This window comes from Garra rufa, chromosome 14, assembly GCF_049309525.1.
Source record: "Garra rufa chromosome 14, GarRuf1.0, whole genome shotgun sequence".
NCBI classification, from domain to species: Eukaryota; Metazoa; Chordata; class Actinopteri; order Cypriniformes; family Cyprinidae; genus Garra; species Garra rufa.
Window position 1 is genome coordinate 43256107 of NC_133374.1, and position 16380 is coordinate 43272486.

The following is a 16380-nucleotide window of genomic DNA, read 5'->3' on the forward strand; positions in this document are numbered from 1 at the left end:
ACATTGTTAAACAAACAAACAAACACACACAAAAGATGCATACTCAGACAGCACTTTATAATGTAAAGAATAGATCATCAAACGTATGGCATACCTCTATTCTTTTGATGACCTGAGGTACAAGGTCTTTGATTTAAACACTTTGTGAATCAGTTCTCCACTCAGCTCATGGCCTTCACACACCTTTGGGGCATCTAATTTATTTCCACAAGGCATCATGAACTCTAATCTATGAACAAGCATAAAGTGCAAGCAACACATTTGTAAAAACAAAACAAAAAAAACATCAGTTTTATATCAGTTTATGGAAAAAAGTAGGTCACAAAGTCTTCAATGGATACTGACTGATAGTGAAAGGGGATAAACTACAGATGTTTTAGTAATTACAACCAAACAAAATAATCAACACCCATTTATTGACTATTACCAGTACCACTTATTGGCATATTCATTCCTTTGTAAACCATGGTCAGAGTCCTGCATGGGTCTTACACCCGCGGTAAAAATGGGTGTTTTGTAAGTTTGCTTGCCAAAAGGAATTCGAATGGGATTCATACAGTAAGTAAAATGGGAGAAACCCCACTGATGTTGTGTTAGATGTGCTGTTTACATATAATGTTGACTTTCTATCATGCAATGAAAAGCAAGATGAGAAAAGAACATCCACTAACCGCAAGATAAATTTCAGTGGATTGCGAGAGACTGTGAAGGGTGTCCACTGCTGAAAAGAATGAGTAGAAGTGGAGAAACGTGTTTGCGTTCTTCAGCTACAGGTTGGTCTCAGCCTGTATCCTGATTTTTAAATGGGTGTGGGTGGAGCCAGACTAGGTTGGTCTGTGTCTTCTCTGGTTTAATCAGTTCAATTCATATTGTTTTATTGGCATGACATACTTGGGTACATATGGCCAAAGCACTGTACATAGCAGAATAAATACAAAAACACAAAACAAATGCATATAATATACATCCATAAATAAATGAAACTAAATATATGTAAAATACATCCATGGATATGTTTATATAAACATTAATGGTTCTATTAATTTAGATGTGTTCAATATGATGTGCTATCAAAGAGGAAGTAGATCCTTCACCAAGTAATATTTTTTAATTTGTTATTTTCATGGAGCGACTGGAACTTACAAATAATTTGCTGTATTTAATTGTACAGTGAGTCACAGTGGAAGAGGAATCACCTGTAAAAGGGGCTTTTGATTTTTACAATCCCTACACATTTTTTCTGTTGTCATTCTAGGATGCTAATGCCCCCTTGCTAGTAATTTTTCCAGACAAACTTTGTCTCAGCATCAAATCAATGCGTGATACAGTAACATTACATAGTTATTTTTTCTTTGCCTGCTTGCTGCCAAAATGTTTGAGTTACTTGAACCAAACTGCAAAATCTAATTACTTTATCACAATATTTTTCAGTCCTGAATCCTTGTGAACCAGCTGAGGAGGTACCCATGGTAACAGAACAGAACTTGTCTCAAAACTTACTTGGTAGGCTGACTCCTTATTGTCATTATTTTAATTAAATGAACAGTGAGAAGCAGAAACTGAAGGAGATTCTGGCAATAAGGTCCTTCAACATCATCATCATGGAGCTTGCGTCAGTCTGCAGCCCAATATGAATAGCAGAAATCAGGCCCTACCACCTGGACTACAGTTCAACCGATGTATCGGTTTCGCCGATTAATCGGCACCGATAGTTGCTTGGCGGAACTATCAGTTATCTGCAAAAATCTATGTCGATAGTTTTTTCACGTTGGGTCCGTTGCTAGAGCGGCTGAGAAGGTACTCATTACACAGAAGCATCCTTATAGTCTTTGTTATACAGCAGGAGAGCAGCCTCTAGTGCTGGAAATCACTGACAGCACGTACAGTTTTAGACACGTGACACTAAGCACTGCACAGAGCGGGACACTCCAATGGCGGATTTAAAACATCGATAATGAAGCGGTGTGTACATAGTATGCAGAAGTGCATGTTCTCATATTATTAATTGGTTAATTTGTTGACTAGATGCTGTATTGATGAAGATTTTGTGATCAAATAAACTCTTGTAGATCACCACTTGAATTGAACGCAACGTGTCAGGTGTGTGTGATACCTTCTAGACTCGGAGCTGGACTTTTAACATATTTTGATTAGGTAATCACAAATATTCTAGAATAGTAGCAGTTACATTGTGAAAGTATACAATATCCATGTATTTGAAATTTTAATACTGCAGCCTTTATGTAGATATTTAAAGATGCAGGGCTTGCAAAATCGCTAGCCCAATGACCCAGGGCTATTGTGTTTTACTGGTCTGCCCGACAGGCTATCGTAAAGTAGAGGGCTCCTGCGGGTCCTTAACCGTGAGCGGTTTTGCTGGCCGCTTCCATGAGCACGGTGCTTTGCATCAGACAGCAGAGACTTTATCCAATCAGTGAACAGATTATTAATAACCAAACATAGAACATTTAACTGAACTTATAACGGACAGTTAAAAATGGAGAAGATTGTTTTAAATGTGATGGATTTCCCAGAATTGTATGACCAATCTAAAATCATGTACAGAGACATAAATAAAAAATCCAGAGTGTGAGAGCTTGTGAGTGGCGAATTGGTTTGCCAGGTAAAAATACAAAGATTTACAAAATGTCCAAACAATTCATTATTATGCGTGTTAAATGTTACAATAGACTACCTTTGAAAAGCTTGGGTTTTCCTTTTAAATTATATTTCCCTTTAATATTTGCAAAATCGTGACCTAACAGGTGATGCTCTTAAAAATGTCCACTTGTAGCAAACGGGAAAATAATAATAATAATAATAATAATAATAATAATAATGACAATACTTAGTGGAGGACATAAACACAAATTTGTGTTTAAAATTGTTTGAATTGGTAAATTGGTAAGACAAAACGTGCAAATTATAAACTTTCATGAATGAAGACCAATGATTGGAGAAGTTGTGTAGTAAAACCAGAAGTGTTAATGTGTTTCATTAGTCAACAAGAAAAATGGCATATTGTGTTAATCTGACACCAAATTGTTTTTTGTTGTGATGTGAACTCTGATGATAAATTGTCTGCATTTTAATATTAATCCCATTTTAGATCATCAAATATGATCGACCAGTTTAAACAAGCAGTTTAAAAAAGGCACCGGAAAGCCTTTAGAAACATCTTCATGCATGCAACGGGGCAACTGACCAGGATATCCCCTGTTTATTTTTAAGTTGTCTGGAATGAGGCATGTTCCAACAGGTGGGAAGTAGAGGAGGAAACAATGTTCTTTTGGGAATGTGCCCTTACTTCAGTTAAAGGTACTTTTAGAGGCTTTAAATTTTGAAATAACTAGAATAGATACTTAAAAATAAAACTATTTTGTCATTTGCTGTCATGTCCGAAATGCTCTATGAAACATAAAAAATTTGAGCTTTCATTTACAATATATGTGTTGATTTCATTTTGTCTGTTCACATATAAAGTAATTGTATCTAAATGCAAAAGACATACTTTCTGAAGCTTAAAAAATGTTAAAGGGGTCATCTGATGTAAAACAAACTTTTACATGTTGTTTAAACATTAATCTGGGTTTGCAGTAATAGCCACCTTTAGTGATCAGATGTGTTTTGTCAGAAAAATATCCATATTTAAAACAAGAATCCAGCTTGCGCAGTAGTACACGGGACTTTCTGTTTGCCAATCGCAATGCAGTGGGACTGCTAACCAATCACAACATATTTCATTTTTCAGGCCCCTTTAATTAGTGTTCTTTATATTACACTGATGGAAGTGTTTCACCTCTGCAACATTGCTGTGTTCAGTGTGGACAAACGCAACTTGTAGGACTGCAGTTATGTTGAGCAGCATTTCCAAAGAACCTAGTAAGTATTTTATTGAATGTTGTCAGATTTTGTATGTGTTTATTTAGCTATACGTTTTTTAATGATGTTTGCTGTTTTATCTCATTTTGTTAGGTCGTTCTGGTCAAGGTGTTGATGTGTTGCGCGGGAAACAGACAGATGTGGCTGTGGTCACTGACGTGACCCTTTCGTACAGGAATCCTTCTAAGTCCAGTGAGGCAACATATAAGTTGTTGTTTTATATTGTTTAAAGTTGTATTTAATATTATGATTTCTATAATGTTTTACTTAGTGTTAATATTTTTCAGCTCTGTGAGGTCACTGGTGCATTGTGCACTTAAGGGCTGATGTGGAGAATGTGGAGTTTTAAGGCAGACAACTCGAACTCGAAGCAACAGGTGATGAAACAGCAATGGTGATCTGACGTAAACTGTTTACTGCCATAGCCAAAGAACGCAAAAATCACTATCATTCACTAACATTCAATATCATTAGCATAATACAAAATGTCAATATCGGGCAAGAAAAAACATGCTTTTGGCATCAAACTACATCTTACTGTCAGAAGAGGAGTTTTTAGTATTGTATGATGCCAATAAGTCTAAAAACCTAGATTTACCATTCAAAATATACTTGCGTTTTAATCTTAATAACATAGTGGAGGGTGAATGTATACATTAATTTTGTGTCAGAAAATATGACCTGCCAACCCTGTTAGATGTTCTCAGGATTCCCAACAAGATCATCTGTGATCAGAGAAGGTGTTGTGGGAGGAGTAAAAGCGCTGTGTATGCTGCTGAAGAGGCTGACATTCCCTTGCCGGTACAACGACACAATGCAAAGATTTGGTCACCATCAAGTACTAGTCCTTGGCCACAGACTCCATTCTGGATTAAATATATGCTGCACATCATCAGAGGATAACTGACTAATAACTGAATAACTGAGTGACAACATACTGAACCCTTTTGCATTAGAAACATATGTTGACTGCATCCACCAAATGGGAGCCCCTTTTAAAAAATAGCGTTGGATTCAAAGATGGTACTGTACGACCCACAGCTAGACCAGGAATAACACAGAGGATCCTGTACAAAGGGCTGGATCCCAGCTTTTAAATGGTATCAAAACTTAAAAAAGGTAAAGTTTTAGCATGTGTTGGGTTTTCCTAGATCTCATCACAAATGTAGGCTACCTACAGCAACAGATGGTATGGCTTGGGCTTGAGACAAACTGACAGGAAGAAAAGACTCAGATGAGAACACAAAACACTCTTTAGTCATCTGTAAGTGTTTGGCTTCTGTTACATTTCCACCTATATTCCCATGTTTACAATTAATGGGACCCCAGTTAATACTCCACACCTCCATATTTTATTACCTATTTGATTGCAACTTAGAATCATTACTTACATACCATTTTCATTTTTATCATTTTATTCCTCTGCTCTTTACTATTACATATTACCATCAATGCTCCATTTTCAACACTTGACCTCATCTGCTTGTTTCAACTCATTTGTTAATGCAATAACACATTTTACTCCGTACCCCTCTTTAAATCGCACTACAATTTTTCATTCCTCCCCTTCTCAATTTATTGATTCCTTTTCCCTATCACCAGCACTGCTTACTAAGTCTTCTTCCTTATTTCTTTTCCCCTCTTTGGTCATTTTCCCTAGACTTACTCATGTTTATATGTAAATTGAGCAAACATCTTTTATTCATTTGATCAGAAGATCTGAAAGATCTCATGCATTTACCCTCCCTTTGACAAAATAGGGAGAGAAGTAGTCGAAGGTGGACAAAAGAGACTGTGATACAGAGACAGTTTATTTGTGATCTGATCAAGCAAAACACATTTTAAACCCAGGTGTTAACAAAGCCCAAATTCACTTCTCAGATATTTTGAATTATATCAGAGGTGCTTCTCTGAATCTCAAGATTATCTTGTTTCGGCAAGTCTTTCCACAGTGATGGCACAGCAAAGGTTTCTCGCTGGTGTTATTACATGACACAGGGATGTGATTTTTCCAGATTAATCCGGAATTCCGGATTTTTCGACCTGAAAATGTGACCTATGTCACGTATTTGCGACCGTTCGCAAATGGCGGATGTCGAAGTATGATTCCGGAACGCAAGATGCGTCCATGCGGACCGTGAAAGCTTTTGACATAATAATAATAAAAAAAATGCCAAACGCTATTTCTAATAAATACATTTATATCAAGCACACTAGGGTCAGCGTTTGGGTGCAATCTTCCGTGCAGTGAGGAGAGAAAAGATCGGCAGACAGATATAGCTTTCAGTGAGTGAAAAACGTTGATGGGAAATGCATTATTTTGGGGTTACGTCGCAAAATATTGTAAATATATCTTTTTATACTGTATTTTTATACATATTTATATTTTAAACCACGACGGTGAGCCAATGGATATCACACAAGCAACGTGAAAACTGCATATGTTAAAGTGAAAGTAAAAACAGCGCTTTCAGCATCTAATGTGCACATTCTCTAAGAGACAATGATAGACGAATATACTTCATATGCTGATATTAATTTACTTCCCTAATATTTCTCTTCTGCAAAATAAAAAGAAACGTATTTGGGTTTTTGAAAGTCAGTTCTTGAAATAAAGCTCTTCATATTTATTGATGACTGTAGTGTTATTAGGGGTTAAGAAAGACTAATTATTTCAGGTGGTCTTAAAAGTGGGGACTAAAAGGCAAGAATTGCGATGGAACTTTATAAGGTTATCCATTGAATAAATATGAGCGCTGCGCGTTTCAAAGTCAGCTGCGGCGCTGCTTTGTGTATCATTCTGATAGCGCCTCCTGCTGGAAGAGAATGATCTGACATTTTCAATCAGCTCATACGTCTGCTGTTGTCAAAAAGATCAATGTAAACAAATCAGTCAATGGTTTTAAGCACCAAACACGTAGAGTTGTAAATGTTATCTGATGGATCGACAAGATCATGTGTTATACAAATTTAAACAATTAAGGCAATAAAATATATGTTAATTAATATAATACTTGATTGACAATAATTGTTTAAATTAATATAAGAATTGATACTTTTGACTCTTGAAGGCTGGAATGTGAATTTTATAATTTAAGAAATCTTTTTTTTTTTGGGAAATCTGCATCTCAATTGTAAATCATGATTTTACAGTCATTTTAATAATTTATTTATTAATTAAATTTTGTTCAGGTCTTTAAAAAAGTATTTAAATGTGTAGAATTTAAGATTAAATATGCTGCAGATACCCTGGTCTCGCGAAAAAAAAAAAAACATAAATAGTTTTTTATATATAATGGTCTGGACCTCGAGCCGTTTTAGTTGAAGACCCCTGGATTAGATTATCGATTTTGAGTGATTTTCTACTATGGCAGGATGTTTAAGCTGCATTAACATTAACTTACTTGTATTTGCTAGCTATTAGGGATGCTCATTTCGGTTAATTTTCCCAACCGACAACCGCAAATCATTATCGTTGGGGTGGGGGGGGGGGGGGTCTTAGTATATTTTCCTGCTTTTTTGTCCTTAGCCAATCACATGCCTGATGACAGTTTTCTCATGTGTGAAACTTCATGTGGTATTTAAGTGCTGCTTTATATCTGAAGCTCTTTCCGCAGTGACCACATATAAATGGTTTCTCTCCAGTGTGAACTCTCATGTGTCTGTTAAGGGTTCCTTTTTGGTTGAAACTTCTTCCACATTGTTGGCAGGTGAAAGGCTTCTCTCCAGTGTGAATTCTTATGTGGTCTTCAAAACGTCGTTTCTGATTAAACCTCTTTCCGCACTGGGGGCATGTGAAGGGTTGCTTTCCAGAGTGAATTCTCATGTGGTCTTTAAATTGTTGTTTTTGACAGAAACTCTTTCCGCACTGAGGGCATGTGTAGGAATTCTCTCTATGAGTTTTCATATGAACTTTAAGGTTTTCATGTTGATCAAAACTCTTTCCACACTGATCACACGTGTAAGACTGATCTCCACTGTGAATTTCCATGTGTTTGTTAAAGCTTTCTTTTTGAGTGAAACTTACTCCACACTGTTGGCAAGTGAAAAGGCTCTCTCCAGAGTGAACTGTCATGTGGAAATGAAGCTCTTCTTTCTGGTTAAAACCTCTTTCACACTTTTGACAGGTGTAGGGCTTTTCTCCAGTGTGAACTCTTATGTGTCTGTCAAGGTTTCCTTTTTGGTTGAAACTTCTTCCACATTGTTTGCATGTGAAAGGCTTCTCTCCAGTGTGAATTCGTAAGTGGTCTTCAAAGCATTGTTTATAGGTAAACCTCTTTCCACACTGAGGGCAGGTGTATGGCTTCTCTCCAGTGTGAATTCGAACATGTCTTTTAAGACTTGCTCTAAGACTGAAATGCTTTCCACACTGTTGGCATGCATAAGGTTTCTCTCCTGTGTGAACTCTCATGTGTCTTTTAAGACTTTCTGTTTGTTTGAAACACTTTCCGCACTGTTGGCAGGTGAAATAACTTCTTCCTGTCTTTCGGTTTATTTCTCTTAAGAAAGTCGTTTCAGTCTGTGAACAACTAAAAGATTTTTCTTCATTTATGAAATGATGATCTTTCTCTTCCATTTCCTTCAGTATTTGACTCTCCTCTTTCAGTGCCATCAGATCTAAGGTGAAAAAAGACAAATAAAATTCACCCCAGTTTAATGGCACAAAACAACAGACATCAAAACATTCAAACATGTAAAGTGTCAAAACAAACACACATCCTGTAACCGCTAAGTCAGTGGTTCTCAATTCCAGTCCTTGCACCCCACCTGCTCTGCATATTTTGCATGCCTCTCTTAGTTAAATCTCTGTGTTCCAATTAACATATTCCCTACTCCCAGAGCACTGGAAATCTGACAAAGTTTACTTCACTTCAGAACATTCATTCACAAATTTGCACTACGCCACCGCCTGCAGGATCTTCACACACAGACAAATCTCACTAGAAAAGTGTGAATCTGTAAATTAATACAATTGAATGTTTAATGCTAATTAATGATAAGAGATACACACAAAATATGCAGAGGACTGCTGCACTAAGCAGCTGTAAGAGGTGTTGCATGTAATTAGTGAGGCTGATGAATGATAGGCGAATGTATTTATTTCCTGTCTGATATACCCTAATTAGGCCTACGTCAAGGACCAGCTGGACCATTTTATCCTAGGACTGACCAACTAATAAATTCTTGATGACTAACAATCAGTAAACTATTAACGGGGAAGCCCTAGTCAAGTGAAAGTGACGGATGTCTCCAGACTTTATTTAGCATACAGTAGGTCATTACCTAGCTATTTCATATGAAAAATATTACTCACTCTTAGCAGTGAACATTAACATCTAAATATTAAATGAGACGCAATTCTTTAAATGCTGTTTTAAAATAAGAGTAACTTAAAAAAAAAAATTTAAGCTGAAATTCCAAATGCAAATGAATTCAGAAAATGTACATGACAGTTCACAGGATAGTTCAGCTTTGAGAATGAAAACCAACCTGTTTGTTCGTCAGTATCTTCATGTTTGACTCTGAATGTTTCTTCAATCTTCATGTCTTCACTCTCCTCTTTAATAAACGCCATCTTTATAAAAGTGTCACGTGGATCTCAGTTGCTCCAACGGGTTTTTTTTTTTTTTTTTTTTTTCTGTGTTTGGAAACTTTGTCCTGTTTAAGATGAGAACAATTAACAAAAAGAAAAAAAAAATCTTGTTCAGTAGTGCACAGGTAAGGGAGTCAAGCTTAAATGGTCTGATTAGACAAACACTCAAAACTTACTAATGATTAGTATATTACATTAATCATAAATAGCTATTGTACTTTTAAGGTTGTCATTACAACAACAACAAAACATTTGCAGTTGTTTGCAAGACGTTTGTGTTCTCGTTGTATTGACACTGTTTTGAGCAGCAGGTCTCGTCAAAAAGCGGCAATTCGAAACAGTGAATCATTTTGTGAACCAACTGATTCAATTGAGTCGAATTCGTGTTTTTGATCTGAATCACTACACAGAGAGAAATCAGACGCTGTGTGGATGCGCTTTACTCACACAAAATAACGCTCATTATTAGATTACATATTACAATGTTTCACCTAATTGTTATTACGTTTATATCGCGTGTGAGCCATATAAAATAGACTGAACGCTTTGTATGAATGTAAACACTTTAAATGGTTAAGACTACAAACCTTTCTTCAGCTGAAACACTGATGCAGGAACGCAGCGCAGCCTTATGACGTCACACCACCAGATCAAAATAAAAGAAGCGTGTGAACAGCACTGTGTCTATAATCCAAAAGTGCATAGATTTATACAAAAAGGAAACACATACGAATAATAAAACACGACAATAGCATTCAGAGTTTTATTCTTAATTGAAATACATTTTTAAATGTATATAAAGAAATTTGTAATATTTATAATTGTAAATTGTAATATTTATAATTTTATTTAAATATGTAGATGTCCTCAACCCCTTGTCATCCAAGAGGAACATGTCTTTCTTTCTTCAGTCATAAAGAAATTATATTTTTTGAGGAAAACATTTCAGGATTTCTCTCCATATAATGGATATGTATCATGCCCCAAAGTTTGAACCTCCAAAATGCAGCTTAAATGCAGCTTCAAATGGCTCTAAACGATCCCAGCTGAGAAAGAAGCTCTTATCTGGTGAAATGATCAGTTATTTTCAAAACAAATTGACAATTTATATACTTTTTAATCTCAAATGCTCGTCTTGTCTCGTCTCTGCGAGTAACAAGTAACATTAAAACAGGCAGCGTAGGTTTTGTTTTGTGCAAAAACATGAGGGAAAGTATATGAAAGAATTTATAAATTAATAAATTCTCTGAATGCATAAGAGGGAACAGATAGAAATGGCATTTGCTTTCTGTCTTCCCTCCAATTAAAGCCTATAGTGTTTCTAAGCAGTGGTGGAGGAAGTACGCGAATTAAGTACTGAGTAAAACTCAGTAAAATATTATCCTAAATAAAATATTGCCTCAGTAATTACTCTAGTTAATTTTTTCATTACACTGAAGTATTTGAAGTAAAAAATACTAATTAATTAATTAATTAATTGTTTATTTTGTAATTTTAACTTATTTATTTTCATGTTCAGTCATTTTATATGATATATTTTTTCTATAGACCTTATGCTTAAAATGCCTGGGGGAGTTGGGCTTGTCATTAAAAAAAATCAATTTAGGTTACCAATATTTAATGTGTCTTCACAAACTATATACAGTACAAAAAAAGACCTTACATAGGGCAAAGTGTAGAAAATAAAGCAAACATATAAGACTCGTCTGAAGCTCACTGTGTGATTGTGCTGTGTGTCTAACAGTGCTCATCTGCTCCACTGAGAGAAGCCACTCAGAGTAGGGCTGCACGATTAATCGCATGAGATTTTGAGCGCGATTTGGCGTAGCTTGTCAGTGATTAACGGCTGCGTGTATTAATTGCAGCTCCAGCTGAACGCACGTTATGGAGATTTAATGGTGGAGTTAATGATAATGAGTGACACCTGCGCCACTCATCGGTCTCCAGTCCCACGGAGGAGCTCCAGAAGGATAAAAGGAGGAGTGACAAAAGTGCAAGACGAGAGAGTCCTGGCCTGACAAATAACTCCTGACACTCCTCTCCACCCTTAGGATGGTTCTTGTGAAGTTTCAAGAGATTTCAAAAGACGGTAACACTTTCTATGAAGCCCGTATTTATAATACATTATAAGGGTATTCTTAAGGCATTATAATGAATGCATAATGCATTATAAAAAACCTTATAATATGTTATACCATCTCATGAGTATTCATAAAAACAGTTTTAATGTATTATAATTTTTACTTATTTGTGGTTATAGCTTTTAAGAGTATGATTACCTCCTCATAGTTATAACGTATTGTAAGTCTCATATCTTGCCATTTTACTCATGTCACTTTACTTAAAGCATACAAAGACCACTTATAAGTAATTATAATAATATTTCCCAAAGAACCCCTAAGATCAGGCATCAGATCAGATGAATGTTTAATGACACATTTGTATCATCAGTATGATTATGTTGATGATACCCTTTAGACAGCTTTTGATAAGTAACTCTGCAACTCCATGTCAGCCAGCAGTAATTATCATTAATAGTATGCTAAATATATGCTAACACTAAATTTAGATGTTTTCCCCAAAAATAAACTATTATATTATTTTATATGTAACTTTGCAAGTACATGAACCTTCTACATAGCCTAACCTTAACCTAAGTCTACTGATACTCTAAAGAGTGTTAGTTGAAATGTAGTTGGAAAGTTTAAGCTTATACTAAGTAGAATAAGTGGACCATCAAAATAAAATGTAATATAATGTAAAAAATAAATGTAACATGATATAGTCCATTATAAATTAAGTAGATTTAATATGGTGTCCATTGAGTGTTATAAATAATCATAATCGTAAAAGTTATAACCTCAGATACTCAAGTATTATAATGTATTATAATTGTTGTTACGATTATTCATGAGATGATATAACATATTATAAGTTTTTTTATAATGCATTATGCATTCATTATAATGCCTTAGAAATACCCTTATAATGTATTATAAATACGGGCTTCATAGAAAGTGTTACCCATACTTTCAGCTGCATGATTTACCAATAATACTGAAGTGTGAATTTTGTTACTAAATAATCATATACAATAAATCCTTATACAGAAAGTAAGAACTGTATGTGTGTGTCTGTGTATGCATGTCTGCAGTAGATTGTGACAGTCATCAGCAATCCTTTCCTCTGGGGGGGGCGCTGTTGAGTGTATTGGTGGGACGTAAGTTATTTAAAGGTCCCATATCGTACACATTTCTGGAGGTTTATTTTATTTGTTGATGTCCTTAAGAATATATATTTGCGGTATAAGTGCCAAAATCCATCTCAATATATTTTTACAGCTCCTTTTTTAGGAGCTCTGTCAAAAACAGGTCGATTTTGGCCCATCTAATTAATATTCATGAGCCTCTCTTCTGATTGGCCTGTTGTTTTCTGAGTGACGCACAACCAGGCCAATCACAGGTAACTACGGTCATGTATGCTGTAAGCGTAAGCGAGCTCAGAGCAATAGAGAGAGCTGATACTCAACAGGATATTTTAGAATGATCATTAATGTTTTTTCTTTTTCAAACACTGAATGCAGTAAGCTACATAACTGTTGCTTTAGTAAAGCCCCTTTCACAATTCGCGCTGATTCTGGAAAATTACGGGAACTGTGTGAACCAAAGCCAGAACCTAAAGGCAGTGTTGTAGTAATGATGCACGTTATCAAGCGACTCTTCACAACGAAAAATAACGTTAAGTGCAAAGTGGAATGAAGCAGCGATCATCAGGCAGAGCCAGCTCCTCACTATCAGCGCTGAAGCACAGTTTGTTCAGGTTAGTTTCAGTTTAGTGAAACGTACGCGTCGCATTACATCTCACATCCAAATGTCACATGTCATTATGGTTTGTGTGCAAAGCATGCACAGATTCCGGAAAACAACTGTGAATGAACCAAATTAAACAATTCCGGAACAAATCGTGGGACACATTATCCGTGTATTTACCGGAATCGCTGTGTGAAAGAGGCTGAAGTTGACGTGCCGCTGGTCTCTTATATTAACGTTGTTCTGAAGCCTGTGTAATGATCGTAGCTTGACATCTATCGACTGAACAGGGTTTTCTCCACTTGTTTTCCTGTTGTTGTTGATCAATGGAATGGATGCGTTGTTGTCTGGGGGTTTGACAAAAGGAGGGTGGGACGTTGGTTTGTGACTGAAGGCGGTGACTCGAGTCGATCGGACGTCACATCGTTACGGAAGTCACAGCAGCTCGTGAAAATGAACAGCTACTTTAAGCAGGCTGTGTGCAGTTTACTGTGGATTGACTGTTTTGAAACTCATATGGTAGTTAGATAGCCCCTAGACCTTAGTTATCATGAAAAAAGCCAGGAAATTTTGATTTTGACGATATGGGACCTTTAAGGAAGTTCGTGGTTGACCCTCGCTCTCTCTCTCGCTTTCACTCGCTTTCGCATTCTGTCTCATGCTGTCTCTCCCTAAGGTCGGACGTGCAGTTTGTTGTGGTATCATGAGTATGTTGGGAGCATAATTCGCTTGCTTGCATAATTCAGGAATGTTTAATGTTTTTTAATGCGGGAGTTGTGGAAATGATGCAGCTGATACATAGTTTTGATACAACTAGCGTTCTCTTTAGGAGAAAATTTCAAAGTTTGATTGGAGAGAGATAGCCAAATGTGACCTATCTTTTCTTCGATCTTAAAGTGAGTGCGGTTATTACGGCAATTTAGGGTGATGCAGGCAGGAAATTGTTTATTTTTTGGAGCGCTCCAGGTAATGATTTTGTAAATATTGGGGTCTGATTGTTGTTTATTTTTTCAGGCTCAGTAGTTTAATGGGTGAAATAAAGTGAGGCCTACATTATTGTGCATATGTTAAAGTCTACTTTATTGTGCATATTGTAGGAATTCGGCTACGCAAAGCACAAATAATAAAACGAGTCGTTATCACTCCAAGGAAGATCAAAGATTCCGTTATCCGGACCATTTGCCATTAGGAACCGCAGCGGCTGAAAAGGCGCCGCTCTGTCTACCCAAACTTCTTCCCAGGAAACAAAGCAGCAATAAAAAATAATCCTATCAGGAAGATAATGAGTGATTTGTGCTGAGAGACTCGTTAAGGCAAATGGTAAATTGTCACCTCTGGGTTAAACTCCTGACCGGAATTCGCTGATTCTCGCAAAACACGACTTACTCATCCAGAGAGGAGAAACCGCTCTTTGTCTGAGAGCACCCAAGAAACAGAAGTCCAATTTACTCCTGACATAAATTTCAATCACATAAACAGTAAAAGGACAGATTTACATGAGCCTGCAGGGCACAGGATCCGTCCAGCACGACTCTCGTGACCATTTCGGACATCCTGTCTCCCCCTCCTCTGACATTCCAACGCACCCTGTCTCTCAACTGAGAGCACACTGCAGAGACGATCTTTAAGAGATGATCAACTTATTAGTATTGCTATTAGAGCAACAGTATCATATGTTTTCATGTTTTTCTTTTATATGCTTGATGTGTTTTATGTGATCCTTGGAGTTTAATCTATGCATTATATGCCTTTAGGAAAGGAAATTATCAAATGTATTAGCCTGCAAGCAATATACCCTTGTTTGATATGGAATGAATGGTCTTGACGAATGGATTGAAGAGTTGCTCATTTTAGAGCTCACCTTTCCATTCACCACCTGCAAACTTTGAATTACACTTTCTGTGGATTGTATATACACTGGTGGACACTCACATTGGACTTATCAACACACTGGGATTCTTGGACTGTTTTTAGGGTATGGACAAATGAACTGTATTCTTTTAACAGACTGAGTTCACCTAGTTTTATCGTGTTGTTTTAAAGTCTTTTATGTGAACCTTGTAAATAAACCAAATCTATCTAAACCAATCTTCTTTTATGTCTCATTCTTTTAACCACTAGTCATCTCTCACAGTTAAATCTGACCCCATTTTAGTCTTGTAACTCGGCTGATAACAGGGTTGGGGCCATTCATGAATTGAATTGAGAATGAATGGTAAATTCCAATTCACTTCCTGGAATGGAATTGGAATTGGAATTGCATGCAGCTGACAGGAAATGGAATTGGAATTGAATTGGAATGTCAGGAAACAGAATTGAATTCATATAAACTCCACGAAATTACACTTGAGCTGCTAAATAAAATAATTTGACTTGATTTGCTTAATAGTTTATAGTACATTAAATATTGTAAATCACATAAACGACAAACATATAAAAGAAATACAAAGTACTCTATGTTTAGTACGTTAAGCATGATCATTTCACATGCCAAATTTCAGGAAATTATGATAATTCGATGCAATAAAAAGTGAATGAAATACATGAATGAACATGAGTCATTTTTTGGTGAGTTGAGACATATATTATGTGGTAATCATATATTGAATGTATAGTACATCCAGAAACTTATTACCACTGTCATTCAATTATTAATTCGTAATGTACAGTTCTCATTTTTATTTAATTGTGTTTGATCAACTCTATTTCATACATGGTATATGTAAAGCATCATAAATAAAGTTCAAACGTATGTCTCTAAATGCAATCCCAAATAAATGCTCAGAAACAGCAATAAACGGAATTCAGTGGAATTTCCCTGAATTGAATTCCACTTCCTGTAATTCCAATTCAATTCCAACTCTGTTTCCTGTAATTGTTGTTGAATTCCAATTCCATTTGCTTCTTTGAATTGGAATTGTTGAGTTCATTCCTGAATTGGCCCCAACCCTGGCTGATAAGGCTGATTGTTACACTTGGATGGGAGATTGCATGGAAATACCAGGTGCTGTAAGCTTTTGCCTTTTCTTCACTGTTTACTAGGCTGGCTTTTACGGAGGCTGATCTTTAAATAGCCCACTTTTTGGAGCAGCCCTC

At 36.2% G+C, this 16380-nt stretch overlaps 1 protein-coding gene across 1 annotated transcript; it reads right to left on the minus strand.

Annotated features, from left to right (window-relative positions):
• Window positions 1-7438: 7438 nt before the first annotated feature.
• On the minus strand, window positions 7439-9457 carry LOC141284458 (uncharacterized). The gene is made up of 3 exons (XM_073817427.1): window positions 9373-9457; window positions 9053-9055; window positions 7439-8499 (listed from the first exon to the last, which is right to left on the minus strand). Exons 1-3 carry the CDS (start codon window positions 9455-9457, stop codon window positions 7439-7441), a joined length of 1149 nt encoding a protein of 382 aa, XP_073673528.1.
• Window positions 9458-16380: the final 6923 nt, after the last annotated feature.

Bases quoted from the DNA above. Each gene is read 5' to 3' on its own strand.
- LOC141284458 (XM_073817427.1), bottom strand. From the start codon at position 9,457: ATGGCGTTTATTAAAGAGGAGAGTGAAGACATGAAGATTGAAGAAACA.